This window comes from Lepisosteus platostomus, chromosome 3 (assembly GCF_059453375.1).
Source record: "Lepisosteus platostomus isolate fLepPlt1 chromosome 3, fLepPlt1.hap1, whole genome shotgun sequence".
Lineage (NCBI taxonomy): Eukaryota > Metazoa > Chordata > Actinopteri > Semionotiformes > Lepisosteidae > Lepisosteus > Lepisosteus platostomus.
Genome location: NC_142613.1, coordinates 58,735,399 through 58,755,555, shown reverse-complemented (window position 1 = coordinate 58,755,555; position 20,157 = coordinate 58,735,399). Strand labels below are relative to the sequence as shown.

Here is a 20,157-nt window from a genome sequence, read left to right as displayed (position 1 = left end):
CAAACCACAATAGAAGTAAAATGTACAAAGTAACTTCTAAAACCTCCAATTTACATCTCAAAATAGACAACATTTCCAGATAGTGTGCAGCACCATGTTCTCCGAATCGGAACGAGACGGACAAACCTCCGTTGATGTGTTGCGGCTTTATTCCTTTGTAAACAAGCAGGGAATCTATCTTTTTTTAATCCAAAAGAAATATTGATTTTGAGGCGGTTTTGGAGATGGATACTACTTGTTAACTCTGCAATGCAGAGACATTTCGGCGGTGAAATGTCTGCTGCACAGCTTGTATTAAATCGCTCGTACATTCATTACATTAGTCATTAAGGTGACTAGAGAGCAGGAAGGGCTGCAAGTATCAATGAATTTGTTTTGTTACTGAAACTTAATAACCGGTCTGAAAAAGTGGGACTGCAGTTCCCCTTTAATAACAAAGCTTCCTTTCATTTGTGTCCCAAGTTTCATTCCCAAAGAATCCCAAAGTGTTTTACACATAAGAAAGGACCCACTTTACCCACTATTCAAGTGGGGCCCCACTACACTGCAGGTCAGATGGAGGGCTTCACAGGTTGAATGAATGGGGATGTTTAAAGAGGTCAGATTGTGCAAGCCCGGTGTGGAATTCAGCCAGAACTCCAGAGTAAACACCCCTGCTCTTAGACAAGGCCGTGTGACCCTTAATGGCTAAGTAACCAGGACCTTGGGTCTGAAAAATCCTTCCTTACCACCATGCTGGGACATTGGACTGGAATGTCATACCCAGAGGGGAGAGAGCCACCTGTTGGTCCACAAAAACTGCTTAAAGCAGCAGCCAGAATTTCCTTTTAAGTTAAAAATCTTTAGCTCACCATATGAGCGTTATACCTTTTATATTTGAAAGGATCTGAAAGTATTTGTATGTATGCATAGATACAAGATCCATCTTCTACTACTTTGGCCCCCCTGTGCAGTTTAATCTAAGATTTTAGCAGGGATATGAAACACACTGTAATGTTTTGCTCATTTGTATAAAGAAACTACTTTTGACTTACTCCAGTAGTTCTATGAATTTTGATTGTGTTTTCCAAGATCAGATTTCTTATTCTGAGAGAAGATTCTGTTATATCTTAGGAGGAGGTGAACAGAGTGATGAAACCAATTCATAGATGGGGATTATAAGGAGGCCATGATTGGTAAGGGCCAATGGGAAATTTGGCCAGGATGCTGTGGTTACACTCCTACTCTTTTCGAGAGACGCCCTGGGATTTTGAATGACCATAGAGTCAGGACCTCGGTTTTACGTGTCATCCGAAGGACAGTGCCTTTTTACAGTACAGTGTCCCTGTCATTATAAAGGAGCATTAGGACCCACACAGACTGCAGAGTGACGCCCCCCTACTGGGCAGTCTAACACCTCTTTCAGCAGTAACCTTAGTTTTTCCAGGAGGTCTGCTATACAGGTACTGGCTAGGCTCACACCTGTTAGCTTCAGGGGTTGCCAGATGGGAGCAGGATGATATAGCTGCTGGCTTCTTATGTATGAAGACTACTTGGGATCTGTTTTTGAAATTCCTATAAACTTTGAATTCGAACTCACTTACAAATACTATAGGTATTCTGCATATTTTGTGCACAGTACTACCTCGTTAGGCTTCAGAGACCCTGAGGTGTCTTTTGATTGCCTTTCCCTGAAGATGTGCACTGTTGGGGCTCTGTAGAAGCAACTATCTTTAAAATACTTGTGGCGTATAGTAACCATCTAACTGAAGTGAAGATGGGCCAATGTGTATTGCATTTCAGGGAAATGCAGTTTATATCTTAGGAAGTGACACAGCAGAAAAGGTCAGAAGACACCAGGGACTTTATTATTTCAGTGCTTAAAGCAGTTTGCTTTAACTCAGGGCTCTCAAAATAGGGCCTGATGCAAGAGGTATCTGGGGAGACAAGATATGCAGTCTGCTATTCTTACTGCTGCATCAGTTTTAGTGTTCATATACCTATTTTCAACAGAGTGCTATTGGAGTCTTCACTGCAGCAATATCTGTTTATATCACAGTGTTACTGAAAATTGTGCTAAAACACTGAACTTGTCTTGTACAGGACCTGGAAAAAATATGTGATGACTTCAGTTTTATCACCCATAAAGAAATAAAAGCCAGTTTCACGGGTTTTAACTCAACCTGAAGTCCTAGACTATGACCTGTGTCATAAAAATCACCATCTCGTATGATTATAACAGCGTTTCTACATTTACCCTGTACTTTTTTAGTTTGATTAGCCCTCCAGGAAGTTTAGCAATCATGTTTATGCTCCTTTTAAACCATTTTTAGAAGCCTTTTAAATTACAGTCTTAAAAATGTTAGTGAATTGTTTGAATTCATGTGGCAAATTCTTCAAAGTTGTGGATCTTAATTCATATAGGAGGCATAATACAACTGTCAGTCAAGCCTTTGAGGAAGAGGAAAAAACTGGCACTGAATGTGCTTCTCAGACACGAGAAACACCATTTATGTGGATCAAGCAGGAAAAGTCCTCCTTTTTTCTAGGTTTTTGTGAGTTCTCGGTACAATGTGCGGATTTCTCACATTTTGAAAGAATTTACACCACTATTTGGACAGCTCCGATACTCATCTCAGATCAACAACCGGTACAGAATTTAGCTACTGTCCCTTCGATGGCTTGGTTATCAGACACACAGAAGACACCCTGTTAATAATTAGGTTCTCTTCTCATACACAGAAGGATCAGCCTTGTGAAGCTTTGAGAATCACAAAGGATGACCTCAGTCTTTTTGCGTAAGCGGTACTCGTTTCCGATGAGCTGCAAACTGACTGAGGGGAGGGGAAGGAAACGGTTGCACTCAGACCCTTTTTAGGTTCCTTCACTGTAAACAGAAATATCCATTTAAAAAGTCTGTCCTTTTCCGCGTAGAAGGATAACTTGTGAAGAGTAAGACTACCACCACTTCTGTGCTCCATTTTGGAATCTTCTGTTTACAAAGGTTTAAAGACCTCCATCAGTCTACTTTGCAAATGCACTGTTCTAAACCAGTGTTTCCTCTGTAGCGTTTGTAAGATTACTGTTATACATATGATACAGTAGAAACCTTGTAAGAAGGAAAGCAGCCCTTGATACTCTGCCTGAACAATTTGAATATGGAGATGGAGAAACAGCTTCTTTTAGCAATTGATATCTGACTGCTTTACCCTTAGCTTTCACAAGTGTATCTTCTGATATATTATGCAAGACGATGGAGGACATTGGATGTCGGTGAAATGGCATTTGTGATCACCTTCCTGTAAGCATGCAGCTCGTGCATTGTTCCTTTTTTCTCAAACAGTCCTCGACTGCTTGTAAAAATAGGTTACCCATTATCATGATTTAGCCTGGATATGAAGACATTAGTTATTTACAGCAACTACTGTGCTAACTTTGGCACTGACGTATGAGCAGTTTTTAACCAATCCCACCAGAGTGTGGGATGGTGGTAAGATTATTTTTATGTGATTCTGACCACTAGGGCTGCCCTGCCAGGTAGTTTAGCTTTTCATGTTTACATTTTCCATTTGTCAGAACTCAGAATCCTGCTAAAGGCTTCATTAATGTCATAAGGAGAATGGGAGAAGTATTTCTCGACTAATGCGTGCGTTTAAACATGTAAAATGTTAAGAATGGACTGTTTTATCCTTCATTTAAAAATGTAAGTCTGTTGAGAACAAATTCTGATTTGCAGTGGTGGTCTGGAGAATATCTCTTTGTACATCTGCGCATTTACTGGACGAATCTGTGTGATGTGCTTTGCTCCAGGGTACCACAAGCATTTGAAACCACAGAGCTCTGATCTGGAGTCCCTAACCCCATCTCCATTCTGATGGGGCTGTTCTGCCATCGCTTTTTATTTTGTACAACAGAACCTCGTTTCAGCCTCGCATTCTTTTTGGAGTCTTAGCGCTATTGTAGAAGGTACGGCTGACAACTTATCATAAACTTAGCATCCGCCAATAATGGGCTGTATTACGTCTCTTGTTTTTTTTCAGGGTTTGATTAATCAGTGTAATACCGGGAGTGCAGAGAGGCTGTTGAATGCAAAGCTTGGCTACTTATTATAAGATAATGTCTTTTAGATGAATGCTGAAGGTGCACATTAGAATAATATTTCATGGAGTAAAAAATAAGAGGCCATTTCACGTTTTGGAGTTGGGGAAAAATCTACTGCCAGGCTGGAGCTCTCATGAATGTTTGGGTCAGCTAAACCTTTTTGTACCAGTGCGTTATAGGGATCCCTCAACACTCTTGAGTTTCTGATTTTGGTAAAACTACCTTGTATAGAAAAATGAGGGAAAATAGTGTAATCTGGTATGTGCTGAATATTTTCAGAAACCCAAGCCAGAAGCAACCGTTCGTTTTTTCTTATTAAAAGATCTACTTTTTTGCTTGCTTTTCGTCTGCTGGTTTCAAAACTAGAGATAAGCGATCTGTATCTTAATATTTTTACAACACGCATGCGCCTGAACTTTTGGTCCAATGTTGTGCATGTTCCTGCAGAAGCCAGAAAGTACCCGTTTTTAGTTATAAAGTGTGTTTGGGAGTTTTTGGTCATTGTCCAGAAGTGCCTTGTATACGAATGGGAAGCAACTCGTGCAATTAAGACTCCACGTCCAGGCAATCATTTATTATACTAAATGACAAGTCAAAAAGAGAGGAGGCGCATTATTTACTTTAGTGATTCAGTGAGTGTGAATACAATGCGTTTACACAAGTCAAAAACAAACACAGGATCATGTCTGGCAATAAAAGTTTGGTGGCTCCACATACCAATCATGCTGGTGCACAGGTTTCTTTTACTGACAGACTTGCAGCAGTTTCATAGAGTGTATTTCTCTTTCTCAAAAATGTTTTCGCTCTCAGGCATTCAAAAGGCTTGTGATAGCCATAGCGCCACTAATCAGAGTGGTCTCCTGAAATTCTTTGTCTCTTGTCTGCAGTGTGCACCTCGCCAGATAAGCTGAGACCGGGGCTCTTTGTAGGCCTGATCTCCACCAAGACACTGGAGCAATGTACATATACTGATACTCGTAGCAGGGAACAAACCAAACGAGCTAGATGGGACGGGCTCTCCCCACCTCATAAGTAAATCTTCTAGTTTGGTAATGTGTGATTCCTCCTGGGAGATGTTGTTCTTCTGACTCCTGCTGATTGAAGAACCATGACAATTCTACCAGAAATATTATACTAGCCGTAAGGTTTTTCACAGCTGTGGCTAAACAAGCCCCCTTTTCCAGCTTTGCTCCAGGTCCGGTAACACTGGACATGTGGCACCCTTTCTGTATCTTTTCTGCACTTTCATTGCATTAAACGTATTGCGTACACTTCCTTACTGGAGAGTGTTGTATTGTACTGCCGAGATCTGTTGGTGAAATGTTATTTTGTGTATCTTTCTTACCCCACTGTTGTTCAATAATTGTATTGTTATATGCAACATGAATAAATGCAATGAGAACTGTTATAAACAACAACGTTGGTTACACAATGGATGTGTAATTTCAGAAAAAATGTGTTTATGAGCATGGGACTGGGGGCCGTTTATGACAACCTCTTCCAGAGTGCTGTAATGTAGGCAGAACCAACACACAAAAACACCAGTGAAGCTGGTGTAACAAGAAAAAACAAGAATCGGAAAGGACTGATGAGAAACCTAGTGGTCAAACCTCTTCCAGATTGGGTAGTCATGAATGCAAGACTGTAGCAGCTGTGCGCTTTTAGTCCAGAAGTCAACTGCAGTTATGAGCAGTCTGTCATGAGATGTGGGGGCTGTTTCTGTGACCAAGGGAGTCCACAGCCATCTATTTCAGAACGTGCTATAGAAGGGTTCAGTGGAAGGTCAGATAGTTTTCCATTTAAATAATGAAGGGGTGTTAACGGTAGGCAAATCGAAATGTTTGTTTTGTTTCAGGCTCATTTCCATCTTACGGTTTTCTGGTGTTAATGTAATCCTTTATAGGGCTAAAAGCAAAACGGGAGCGCTATTCAGCTGTTGTGGAGTATTTTTTTTTTAGATAGCCATTATTTTGGACCCTCTGAAGGATTCTGTACGCCCTTTCAAGGACATGTCATGCCATAGCTATTGCTGTACAGCACCAGCTGGCAGAAGCTCAGGCGGTTATTTTTAGGACCTCGAACAACACCAAGCCCCTCAGCTGAGGAGCGGCTCGTGTGACCACAGCAGCCCCCCACAGCTTTGTGTTCCCGTGTCCCGCAAGAGGTGGCCTCGCTGGGCCCAGCCGCCCGAGAGCCAGCCTCGCGCATGGACAGCGCAGTCACTCGAGCTGCAAAGAGCACCAGCTGCTTAGGACTTTGAGTAGAAACAGATGTAAAAAAAACCCAATTATCTGATTTATTGCTGGGATTACATTTAGCGAAATAGAACTTGCTGGTGGTGTTACTGTGGTTACGCAACACAGGCGTTACCAGGGAAAACAAAGTGCGAATAATTCTAATGTTCTGTATTTAGTGCCCTAAGCGGTAATGGAGTACTTTTTGTTGTTATATTGAGAATATTGTAAATTCAGTCCGTGCTGAAGACAAAAATACAGAGCCCTGTATCAACTAAGCCCCCTTAAATCTGTGTGCAGAGAGAGCGTACAGATATTTCAAAGCCTCCAGATCAGGTGTGAGGAATTTGAGTAACTTGATGTTTAAATACTTCAGCCCCACAAGTTTGGCATATTTAGCTTATCAGCCACTGATTATTCCTCACAGCAGCCTGATAACCTGTTGTCAAGATGCGTGGTTGATAACACTCTTTCCACTGAACTGTCAAGATCTGAAACGGAACGTACAGTGCAGTGCTAGACAGTGATTTGGGAAGATGCTGACAATTCACGTCTAACCATTGGGTTAAAAATTAATATTTTATTTGAAGTGTTTGAGTTTAAAATCTTGTTCAATTTTTAGATAGAAGATTTTTGTTTTTGCCTCTGTGTCAGCGGGGTCCTACAGAGAGCCTTGGCTGAGTAATCTCAGCTAACACCTTTGGGGGGCACTGTCCCCATGGTGCCCTGCTGCTTGGGTAAGCCCGGTCACACGTCGGACTCAAGCCTGTGATCATGGGGCTCAGCCTGCTAATGGTTGGGCATCTTCAGCAGCTGAATCACTGAAAGGCACCAGTTTTATTTTTCTCTGTTTAGCTATACATTGTATCACACTGTTGCTGTATTTCAGTTTCATTTCAGCTACAGCAATGAGTATAGTCCATTTGCTTCTTCAAATTCTGAACATAAGAAAGGTTACAAAACGGTTTGGCTCTTTTAGGCCACCTCACAGCTAATTTGAGCATCTCATCCAGCCATTTTTGGGGAAAAAAAAGGAGTGTATTGGCTTTAGCAACATGGCTGGGTAGTTTGTCTCATACCTCCACAACTGTTTGGGTAAAGATAGGACTCCTGTTCTTGGATTTAAATGCACTTTCACAAATTTTCATTTGTGCCATCTGATTTCTGTCTCACTCTTCATCTTGAAGATGTCCACTGGGCTGGCTGTGACAGTGCCTTTGCAGATTTTGAATACTTGGATCAAGCCCCTCATTCTTTAGAAGATTAAAAAGGTTCAGTTTCTTCAACCTGTGAGTGTACTTAAACCCTGGATAATTTGCTTTATTTTCTCTGGATGGATTCCAGAACAGCAATGTCTTGCTTGTAACATGGTGACCAAATTTGAACACAGGATTCTAAATATTGTACATTGAACGTATATCATTCCATATTGACTTTTGGGTTAAGTAACTTTCTTCATCTTAAAATGCTGTCTTAACTCTTGGAACTGCCAAACAGGTGCCTGTGAGATTGTAGTGTGTAGTGTGATTGTAGAATGCCAATGAGAAGTATGTAATCTCTTAGGGACAGAAAAAGTGTATTCACAGTCATCGGTAGTGAAATTAATGGACGGATAAAATCTGTAATGACTGCAGATATGCATTAGAAAATGTGTTTAACGCAGTAACTTTTTTAAATGCCGTGATTTAAAAAAAATGATTAAGGGTTAATTTGATAATCCCTCATGCTGAAAAATGGTTAAGGATGATGTTTCCTATCTAAAACAAATTCTGGGAAGTGAAGGTTTCTGTTAATAGGCTGCAACAGGGTTCAGCACAGTGTAAGTAAAGGAGATAAACAAACATATTCTGATGTCACATTGTGAGCGTACAGTATGTAAGTAAGTGTTGTCCCTTTAAGGGTGACAGTTTTTCAGAAGATTTCTAGTTCAAATTAAGATGTTGTATGAGTCTTTTAATGTGATTGTCGTAGTTGCAGTTTCTAGGCAACATTATTCCAAAGTGGGAAAAAACTCCTCCCTTCTTTGCGACAGGGATGTGCTTAGCATACAGGAGAAGCTGCAGTGAAACGCTTTGAACGTTTTGTCTTAAAGCCAGTTATCCAGAAGCCACAAGATGTGGTTTAGAAATACTGAAGCACATTTTTCCTAATGTGACCAGATTCTATATTTTAATCGGCAAATGTCTGAATAGTCAGTTTTGTTTTCAGTACAACTCAGTAGTTAGGCTTTCTGACTGTGACGGTAATTGTGCCACTCTCACCACAGATGCAGATCCATGAAGACTTTGAATTCGTAGGCTGCTTCGATACGAACAAATATGTTTAATACTGCTTCTCTTAGTTTTTTAGAAGGCAATTTATTGTAGAATTTTGTTGTCTTGGCTTATAGTAAATTGTGAAATAGGTCTCCTTGTGTGAATAAAACACTTTGAACCTTGCTGCTGTAGTCAATGTACTGTAATTGTATACGGTCTAAGCACTGAAATAATTGTTATGTGGTCTTGAGCAGCAAATACATTTAAGCTCTAGTTCAAAAATAGAGCTTCTCTAATTGCTCTCATTGCATCTGTATTTGAAATGGAATAGCACTGTGTGTAGTTGTGCAAATTATAGTATTGCAGGGCTCAGTGTGCCTCAGCTTACTGTCCTGACACACTGGTACAGAGCAAATATGATTTCACTAACAGATTTTATTTATTTACATTATTTGATGAGAGTTATCTTAACGTGTAGAAATGCACATACATATTAATGTCTTTTTTCAAAATTAAAAGCATTCTTTTTGCCAACTGCGTGATGGATCACAGTGTTTTTGGTTCACTTTTAATTTATTCTCCTTGAAATGCAGCGGACTATATCACAAAGAAGTCGCAGTACACATTCTTCATGAGGTAGATACGAGCAGGTCTTAAATTTTGTTTAATACAGGGCTGTCTTCTGTCATTTCCAAAGTCTGGCTCTGTGTACTGTTTCCTTTGACCACATTGGGCAGTCTAATTATGCCTTCCTGTGTGGTTTAACATGGAAACATTGTTGCTCAAACCCTCCAAGCATTCTTTTTTATTGTACTTGGCTCTGAATTTCATGATAATGATTTGCATAGGAAGTTATTTACAATTTTTTAAGCTATTGCTAAGAATGTTTAAAGGCTGGATCTTTTGAGAAATATTTTCAGACAAAATGAAAATGACCATCTGATGCCAACATTCTTACAGTATCTGTTTTTGTTTCAGAATTGTTGTTATTCTAAGATAAGGAGTGTCTGATGGTACTGGTTAATAGGATTAAAAAGTAACTTTTGTTTGGTAAGCAGTTTAACAATGGGATATTTGGCAGGAGGTGTAATTAAAGGCAAGGAATTAAAAGTTGACTTCAAGATCTTCATCATGATCTTGAATATTATAGTGAACTCAGGACAGGCTACTGAGAGACACTTTGGTTTAATAACACCAAATAAGTTTTAAGTTGCTTTCGCATGTGCTTTGGTGCTCATCCAGTCATTGGAATATGTGAAGTGGAGTGATGATAATTCTTGTTACATTGCTTGGACTCTGAAAATGTTGTGCTATTTTTATGTCAAATTATCTTTCTAAATATTTTTGTAAATTTTTCCAAGTATTCAGCAAATTGTGCCATATCAAATTCCTCATGATTCAGAGAGCCAGCAACTCTGACTTATCTTTAGGATATCCTTTCTTGGTCTGAATAGTTGTTGTACAGTATGTTTGGGGAAAAAGACTTTTGGTATCTACTGTTAGAAAGAGCATCATACACAATTAGCAGCTTCCTTCAGTGGAGATTCGGATGCTGTGACTGAGTGGCCAGAGCTGAGGAATGCTGGAATCGCAGGCCTCCCTCACTCATCTAGTCTTCAGCTCACTTCGAGGGGAAAGGTCACAAGATTTGATGTCTGCTGGGAGAAGGGGGGACCCTGTGTCGTGTGTGTGCTTTACTTAAAATACCGTCATGGTTTGTTTTTAAATGTTCACACCTTAGTGTTTAAACAAGAAGGAGGGTATTTCTTTTTAGATACTTTATGGCATCTGGAAACCGCTAGTGATCAGTGGCCTGGCGTGTAGTTCTTTTATTTACCTTACAGTAGGCTGTGATGAAAGAAGGCAACAAAACGAAAAGGAAAGTATACAAGCCTAGGCAAAGTTCAGTAAATACTAGATCATGCTTTTGATTTCTCATAAACGCCTTATCTTTGCTGATAGAAACAGGTCTCAGAAGAGAAAAGCCTGTTGCGCTGTATACAGTTCCTTTCAGTCGCTCCTACTTGTGTGTAATGCAAGACTGTCATTGCTTGTCTTGGCTGTTCATGTTTATCCTTTACAAATCCAGACGTTTTAGGTAACCACAAGGCAGGTTTAGGGCGAGAGGCGGTTCTGCACCCTGGACAGGACGCCAGAGACCTGCGGGGTTCACACATAGTGTAGAGCTGCTGGATAACCTAGACAACATGGCTTTACTGTAGGAGGAAGACCACTTAGACTCAGTAGGAACCTGCAGACTGCACACAGAGCAGGTGCCCCAGTACAGAATCAGACCCAGGGCCCAAGAGCTGTGAGGCAGCAGCTCTAACGGCCATTCAGGAGCCATCCTCCTCATCGTCCTCAGGGGCGGAGAGGTGGCTCTGTGGCTAAGGATCTGCGCCTGTGACTGGAAGGTTGCCGGTTCAAATCCCGCGGCCGGCAGAGGAATCCTACTCCGTTGGGCCCCTGAGCAAGGCCCTTAACCCCAACTGCTCCAGGGGCACCGTACAATGGCAGACCCTGCGCTCTGACCCCAAGCTTCTCTCCCTGTCTGTGTGTCTCATGGAGAGCAAGCTGGGGTATGTGAAAAGACGAATTCCTAATGCAAGAAATTGTATAGGGCTAATAAAGAAACATTATTATTACATCATTATTTCCCCAGAATAAACATACAGTCAAGCCTTCGCTGCCATTTTTGCCTGATTTCTAGGGTTTTCTGTCGCTGAGCTAAATGTATCCAGTAGTACTATTCTACCTTTGTATGACCAAACATTGTTAGATTATGTATGGAAGAATGATTTCCACATCTGTTTTACAGTAAGAGCCACAACTGCCCAAAATAATGCATTTTATAATTTTTATATTTTATATTAATATGCAATTAAATGATGGTCTGTGTAATGATTTACGCTGTTTCAGTAATTTCATTGGGTTCATAAAAACATCAAATAGAGAATGCAAGTGTAGTGTCAGTCTTAATTTTTCTGTTGTATAAATTATGTTGGCTTTACACGTATGCATTTTCATTGTACTGTATATGGAATTGATTGTAAGTGGGGGGAAAAAAAGACAATGTATGGTCTATGGAACCAGATGTTCCCCCTTTGGGGATTTTATGTTTGTCAACACACAGACATCCTGACCTTATAAGTGATGATTTATTTGGAAAAAGTCTTATGCATTTTCAGTCGAGGATTTTTAATTCAAAGCTGTTCTCTATCATTTATTTCCTTGTTTTGCAATTGTGCCTGTATGCTTTTGACCTACGATTATCCAAAATATTTCTCCTAGCTTGGCATCGCTATTTCAACTCTCTGCTGTAGATGATGGGAAAACCTGGGCCTTTTCTCCTGGTCATAGTGTCTCTGTTATTGATGATATATACTGATGACAATGAAAATGTACCAGTTCTGATTTGCTCTCCGGAGCCCAGTAACAGAGGAACACGGAATCTGTTGTGTATTATAAATAACGAGCACTTTGGTTAGCTGTCTTGTTGTGGTGTTGATTTTCTGGAACAGACATCTATTTAGTAGAAATCACATGATAAGCAACATGTTTTGTATGCACTGAATGTTGAGCTGAGGACAGATTGCCAGGGCAGCTGTAGAGCAGTATGTGTGTAAACCCTCAGACAGAAGGCACGACAAGAAAATGCCTGGGCTGAGCAGTGAAGATGGCCTGGTTGCTGTGGGCCTTATTGAAAGTGGTCTGTGTGTGAGAACTCTGTTGTCCTGGCCAAATGAGCCCACTTGGGTCTTTACCAATCGTGGTCTCCTCATAACGCCCATCTATCAATTGGTTTCATTACTCTGTTCTCCTCCCTACTGATAGCTGGTTTGTGGTGAGAGAACTGGCACACTTTGACTGCCGTTAAAGAGCTTTGAGTGGACTCAAAATGAAAATGATGTTTTTTCCTCATGGGTCAGATTATATGTTTAATTTTAAAAATAGCTCTTTATATTTTTAAGGTGAAATAAATACTTTTCTTATAGTAAAACGTTCTCCAACTTCCTATCAGAGTCAGAGTGACCAAGTGGCTTTCGATATATAGCCTTTTAAAAATGTACCTGACATTCACCCATAAATTACCCATGTTAAAATGTTTTATTGTGCAACTTTTGCGGTGGCTGACTTAAGAAAGCATTGTTGTGAAAAGAATGAGGAAGGTTGGAGAACGCGGGCGCTCATGTAATTTGTGGTCTCCACCCAACGGAAATCCTCCTCTCTGTCTGGCCAGTGGAGCTGCAGCAAGCTCTCTCACTGTGGATGGAGCAGAACCTGGAGCAGAGGCTGCTGGAGTTACTGCACAGTCTTGTGCCCTGCCCTCTCTGCTCACACTTTCTCTCTGGGTTTAGTGCTTTCCAAGCTTTTGCTTAGCAGTTTTCTCCAGTTTGTTGTAATTACTGGAAGTTCAAACTGTTTTAAGATTCCCAGTGGGAGGGCATGAATAAGAACACACTCTCTATTACTAAACATCGACGTTTTAGAGATTTCACATTTCTGTAAAGACTAGACCTGGGCATATAATAACAATTCCTTTCACTTATACAGTACTTTTCTAGACAATACTCTCAAAGAGATTTAGAGGTAATGGGACTCCCCTCCACCCCCACTGATGTGTAGCCCCACCTGGATGATGAGAAGGCAGTCAAAGTATGGTAGTACACTCACCACTCTCCAGCTATCAGTGGGGAGAAGAACAGAGTGATGAAGCCACTTCAGAGATGGGATCATTAGGAGGCCATTATTGGTGAAAACTGAGGGAAAATTTGACAAGGACCCTGGGCTAACACCCCCTACTCTTCTCGAGAAATACCCTGGGAATTGTAATGACCACAGAGAGTCAGGACCTCGGTTTAACAGCCCATCTGAAGTACTGTGCCTTTTTTTTACAGCTGCTGGAAGAGGTGTTAGTAGGACCAGTAGGGAGCATTAACACATCTTCCAGCAGAAACCTTAGCTTTCCAAGCAGGTCTCGCATCCAGGTACTGGCCAGACTCACACCTGCTGAGCTTCAGTGGGTGAAAAGTGTGAGTTGCAGAGTGATATAGACCAGTAGCATATCCCCGGGTCCCAGTTTCTTGCACTAAAGAACATGTCTTCAATCACAGAGATGTCTTTTTTTAAAATGGGTGTGGTTCACAAAGATGGTTTGAGACGACGTGATTAGATTTGTAACGGTGTCACATGGCCCAGATACTGTCATGGTAAGGAGCACAATGTTTTGCTTCAGTGTGTAGAGTCGGAAATCTCCTATTTTGAAAATATTTTTGTTCCTTTGCCAAAATCAAATTGTTTCCATGAGTTAGCCCAATGCGCTTGATAATGTTTTTCTAATGGTTAGGCAGACCCAATAGCTATCAGGTAAACTACAGTGCTCTTAACCTATTATAAAAGAAGCAGTGGTCTCTGATGTACATTGCAGTCCGGGTTTTCCGGGTGCACACGTTTCCAGATTCATTTCCAAACCGTTCGTCTGGAAAGAGCTCCCAGTCACCGTTGTGATGTCACCCCAGGCCGCAAACCAATGGGGATCTCCACAACGGCACAGCTGAGCTTCCTTTCCTTCTTTGGGAGTTTCGCTCCTAGACGATGGCGCTGACAAATGAAGCGATGTGCTCGAGACCTCACGAAGTGTTTAGCCACAATAGCTTTTCACCCGTGGGGCAGAGCAACTCGCTGTGCTTTGACACAGTGGAAATCGTTTGTGTTGCTGTATCCCCCAGAGGCAGTCAAAGACAACAGGGCTGTTTAATGTTTTTTTCAGTCTGTTCCAAAGATATGACTTATGGGTCCCCGGACTGCGTCTAAACTTAGCTCTCTTCTGAACAAATACTTTTTGGACTACTGGAATTCCAAAAAACATCATGTTTAATTTAAGGTTGGGAGCACATAGCTTGTTTTTCACATTCCATTGAGGCTTCTTGAAGAGAGCGTGGGGGAGCTGGTGGGGTTTACCTTGTCCTGCGGCTCGGCAGCACGATTACAACTTCATTATTCGTGACGAGCTCTGTGGGCTCTTCAGTCACATTTCCCTTGCAACTTCTGAAGTCGTCAATCTCCATGCGCAGTCAGTTTCCACAGTAACATTTCATGTGCATTTTGCTTTTATTAGCTGGGCTCACAAAGGCAATTTAAATGGCCCCTGCAAAGCATTTCACAGGGCAGCCTGTTAAATTGGAGTTACCACTGAAATTTGGACCAACAGTTCATTTGGGGCCTAAGGTTGTGTGTTTGTGAGCCTTTCCTGACGTTTTGAATTAATGGACACCAATGGGTTTACATTAGTGGGGATGAATCCTTGGCACTTTGTTATTAACAAGAACTTAATCATAAAGGAAAGGAATTATATTCTGTCTGCATGCTGTCAAACATTAATGGGATGGGAGCTCAATAGCTGTTACCTATATTTTAAAGAAAATGTATAGCATTTCTATCAGACATTTTGATGCAGTGTGATCAAGAAAAGTCCAGAATAAAAGGTATTTACACAAAAAGATTGTGCAAAGAGAATTGCCTTACTCTTTAAAATGTATTTCCTGACAGTGGGATGTGTGGTTTATTTTGAGTTTACAGAATGTTGCAGATAACGTGTGCAGTTTGCTGTGTTTAAAGCTTTCTATACATGTACTGTAGAAACACTGAAACAGAGAGGAAATGACCAGCAAACTTGTTTCTGGACCGTGTTTCCTAGCTGAAGAAAGATAATTAAAAGTCCGAGACGGGATGGGTCATTTCCTGTATTGCTGAACTATGACACTGACATCAAACTTTTTTCCCTAAATAGTAGATTTTGCACGCTGGGAAGTTTAGAGAAAGTGTCAGTCGTCACATTTCCCTTTTAATGTACAGTATATACATTAGCATATTGTTAAGCAGTGTACAGACTGCAAACTAGCATGAATTAAATTTGATTTATTTCAGTCTAAAATGTGCACAGGTGAGAGTGTGTAATCGTTTTTTCTTTCTTTATTTTCTATACATTCCATTTCAGATCTTGTATTTCTAGTAATAACACCTCAGCCTTTTTAAAGTTTTGTTCTTAACACTTTGAAACTTATCACTTTGTTAACCTGGGCATTCTAAAGAATAATTATCATCAAAACCATGGGTATTCATTGTCATTTTTATAAAGCATTTTAACAACTGTAATCTATCCATTTAATCTTACATTTTCATACTGTAGGATTGCAGTTTGTCATAGCTACTTATATATATACTTGTATATACCTTTTAGGATGGCAAATCCACAGATGTTCCTCTACAGTCTAGTCTAATATTTAGGGAATACGTTTGAAAAAAATGTTACAATACTGTTAAATAACGCCTGTTTAATAATTTAATTGTTTAAAACAGCTCTACTATTGCAGCAACACATGCTAGCAGCAAAGCAGAAATAAGAGGCATCTTCTTACAAAAGAGTGGCCATCAAGCAGGTAATCTGCTTTAAGCTGAAGGTAGTGAGTGTGGATACTTATTTGAAAAGCTTACCCCCAAAAAAGTAAGTTTAAGTGAAAAATAGGTTGCTTTTAGTTGTCTTTAGCAATTTATACTGTCATTGAGTGGTATGAAGTATTTACATTTGTTTACTTGTAGAAACAGTCTCTTCTTTGATCCAAACATCAATACCCCTTCAGTGATTCTAGTTAAGATTATTTCTTAATCACCCTTTTGTTGTAAGAACATTTTTAGCTCTGGGGGAATATGTACACATTATGTGTACACAATTATGATTGTTCTTCGAGTCTCGTTTGCCAAACAGCCATCTCTCACCATTCCGTCAATTCTGAATGCAGTTCTAGTGGCTAGACAACAACCTCCAACATGCTGAAAACATATACAGTATGTGTGTGTGTAGTGTCATCATTTTGAGACCTAGAATTTTGTTTGTTTGGTCATTTTTTTGTATGTTTTCAACCATATGAGCAGGTCACCAGGAATGTGTGATAGGTTAGGAGAGGTGGGCAGTATGAAGCAGAAGCTTCAAGAAGCATTGAGACTGGGATGTGTGGACAATTACTGTTAAAGCCCAGAAATCCATCAGCTGGATTGAAGCCATTTGCTATGTGCGCTTGCTTAATTGGACAGGTTTTCTTGTGAGGTCTTGTTTACTTGTTTCACCTTGTAATTGCATCACACACTTTTTCAGAATTCAATTCAGGGTAAAACCATCCTGATTATCTCTCTCCCCGTGCCAAGCGAGCAGCGGTGAGGTGCATCCCTTCTAGTCCGAGTCTGTGAAGCCTCACAGTGCAGCTGGCTGGCCTTGCTTCGTGTGGAAACTCTTCGCGACACCGTAGCGAAGGCTGCTGCTGTTCTGAAAGTGGTGAAACTGAAAGTCTTGTCTTTTTTTTATCTTGCAGGATTCCATGAACGCCTTGGTTTTAGATTTGGACTTCCCTGCCCTTAGGAAAAACAAGAACATAGAAACATTTTTAAACAGATGTAAGTACTTAATTGAAACCTGAACAAGACTGGCTTTGTTACCGTCATACTGTTGACTATTATTAGGGTATTAACAGGTTTTTATCTACAAGATGCTGAACGTTTTTTCTTGACCTGCTTATGGTTATTAAACATGACATGAATGATAGGAAGGCGTCGTCTTATGTTGTTGCAGCAAAAATTAATTGAACGTTTTCAATCAGTTTTTGCTGCGAACGCCAATGCCTTCCACTAAGTTACAGGACCCCATTGGAAAAACGAGATGGTGCATTTCAGTATATGTGATGCATGTTTGCTGAGGGTGCCAATTAATGGCACATCATTTTGGGGCCTAATCTTCATGAACAAGCTACTGTAATTGTGCTCCTTGAGTGCGTTTGTGTGTGGCCTGCGGTGGACTGATGTCCCCTCCAGGGTGTGCCCTATCTCGCAACACCTGTTGCTTGCTAGCATAGGCTCTGGTTCCTCCGAGACCCCGCTCTGGATGAAGTGGTTAGAATATGGATGGATGGATGTTTTGACCTTTTTCTGTGGCTGAGAGTCTCAGAGGAAAGCAGTCGGGGGGGGGGAAGAAAAACAGTTTATGGAGCGATGAAGTGAAAGATTTATGAACGGGGAATCTTGTTTTCCAAAGAATGTGAAAATGTAATGCCATTACCTTTTGCTACAGCTACTCTCTGTTTTTTTTTATGTGAGAACATCATCAGCTGTACCTACATGCTCAGCATACTTTCACTTCTAAAAATGAGCTTCCCACTTTCCAGATATTAAATGCTCAAATGTATGCAAGTCAGTTCAGGGTAACGGCAATCTAGTTTTAAAGCATTTTTACTTGATAAGAAGGGTTACAAAGGAGAGGAAGCCTTTTAACCAATCTTAAATAATTTGGTAGTAAGTAGTTAATTGATGCAACATTCTTGTTCAGTTGTTTTTTGAAAGAAACCAAGCTGAATTTCAACAAGCTGAGTAGCCTATCCCATAATCCCACAGAAGGATGTGGCAGATGGAGCATTGCGTTCTTTGATTCTGTATTGTTAACTAACAAATTCAGGAAAAAAATGTTGTCTCAAGTGCAGTACTTTATTAAACTTGACTTCACTATCAAGTCCGTTTGCTTCAGATTCTCATTGTCTGTGTTTGTGTTATTGGAGTTGTTGGCATCATTACACTGGATGTTGAATCATTGGAAATAGGAAAGCACTTTTGCTGTCACTGTTACTGTCTTTGTGAGAGAGCAGCATTAATCCAGGCAAAGTGGGAGTAAAGGTGAGGGCTACAAGAAACAGAACAGTTTCATACCTGTACTGATTCTGAACAAGGGAAATGTGTAATTCCTGCCATGTAACAGGAGTATCCGCTCTGAAGATGACTGGTTACCAAAAAATAATTAATCGTGAAATTAACATTTAATTAAAAAGGATATTTGTGAGCACAATTGTATTCCACTTTAAAATGTTTGCTCACACTTATTTTATCTTTAGGTTTATCCAAATATTTTTTAATTTAATCATCTAGAAAAAACATACAAGGGTTGGTAGAAAAGTAACATCTTCAGCTGCTTAATGAGGAATTAAATAAGCTTTTGTAGTGATCCTTGTGTGCGCATATGTATATACTTTATTACATTATATGTAATGGCACTAAATTAAGATTTGTTTTTTAATAGATTGTGTGTTTATTGGTTAGGAGGCCAGGAAAACATGGACAGGGCCATAGTAAAAAGAAAAGTCAAATCTAAAGAGCACTTAGACCTATTAAGTAGTTGTGAGTGATCAATGCACCTGTTTTATCATGAATACCAATATAGTTTGCAAAACCACATTATCCCCGTGTTCGGCACAGAGGTGTTTTGTGAAAGCTGGCAGCATAGTTATTATAATTCTGTGACCATGGTGCATCATAAGGGATATATCCCTTTTTTCTGCGGTCATTCCTCTTGTCCGGTTTCTTGCCGCGCTGGTGCAGTGTTTCGGACGCGTGCCGGGAAGGATTCAGCAGGAGGACGTTGCCACGCAGTTGTCCTGCCAACCCTGCTGCCTGTTAGATGGGTTTTTGCTTGTGTCGCGCAGATGAGAAAGTCACGGGGAAGATACAGGACCTGCAGATGAAATCGGAGGATTACGAGGTGGTCAAGGTGATCGGAAGAGGCGCCTTTGGGGAGGTCCAGCTGGTGAGTCCACGTTCCCCCGTTTTACGGTGACCTTTATTCTCAGATTCAGCTGCCGGTTGACATGAGAGAATTGGCTGGGGGTTGGCCTTGCGCTGCTTGACAGCACTTTCAGAGCTAATAAGTTGAAACCTTGGGCTGCCTTCTTTTTAATCGCGCAAAGACTAGCCTCAAACAGCGAAGGTGTGTAAAATGATGCATTTTATCATCGGTAGGCCCTGCAGACGGTGTCGTGGCATAACGAATGGCGTTACATGTCACAGACGAGCAAAAGTGCATTCCCTTTGAAAGGAGCATAAATATTCATGGAGATATTTTTTAGGTACTTCATTTAAGTGTAAATGTCGGAATGTATTTTCAGAAAGAAGGCTTAGAGAACCAGCTTATGCTTTAAATATACATCTGTAAAATGCTTCTGGCCATTGTAGGAGGTTGTTCAAAATAAACTATATGACGTGGTTTTGTTTAATTTTGTTTTCATTTTATATGTTCAGTTCCTATTGTATAGCAAAAATCATTTTACTAAGAACTGTTTTTAGAAAGGGTGTTAGTCTTAATTGGAAAATAAAGCTTTTCTTGTGACTCATAAAGTCAGAACATGATTCTGCCTGTGAAGACAGGAAAGTTTTAGATGGATGCACATGATTTTGTGTGAATATATTGCCTCACTGCAATTGTGTAACACATTCTACACTGTTCATCACAGGTGCGCCATAAAGCGTCCCAGAAGGTTTATGCAATGAAGCTTCTTAGTAAATTTGAAATGATCAAGAGGTCAGATTCGGCTTTCTTCTGGGAAGAAAGAGATATCATGGCTTTTGCCAACAGTCCCTGGGTTGTCCAGGTAAGATTTCTGATTTTTCAAAGAGCTGTTGTGAGAAACCTTTACAATCCTAGGCTAACACTGTTTAGTTCATATTAAAGACACATCAGAGATGGGATATAATACCGAAGATGTTCACTTTGCTTCTGC

General features: G+C 40.4%; 1 protein-coding gene across 6 annotated transcripts in view; it reads left to right on the top strand.

Annotated features, from left to right (window-relative positions):
• The window catches only part of rock2a (rho-associated, coiled-coil containing protein kinase 2a), a 73,753-nt gene that overhangs the window by 12,145 nt on the left and 41,451 nt on the right, over nucleotides 1-20,157 (top strand). For all 6 annotated transcript variants that reach the window (XM_088626195.1, XM_088626194.1, XM_088626197.1 and 3 more), the window contains exons 2-4: nucleotides 16,936-17,017; nucleotides 19,087-19,187; nucleotides 19,891-20,028. In XM_088626195.1, coding sequence (XP_088482321.1) covers nucleotides 16,936-17,017; nucleotides 19,087-19,187; nucleotides 19,891-20,028 — 321 coding nt within the window. The remainder of the gene's footprint in view (nucleotides 1-16,935; nucleotides 17,018-19,086; nucleotides 19,188-19,890; nucleotides 20,029-20,157) is intronic.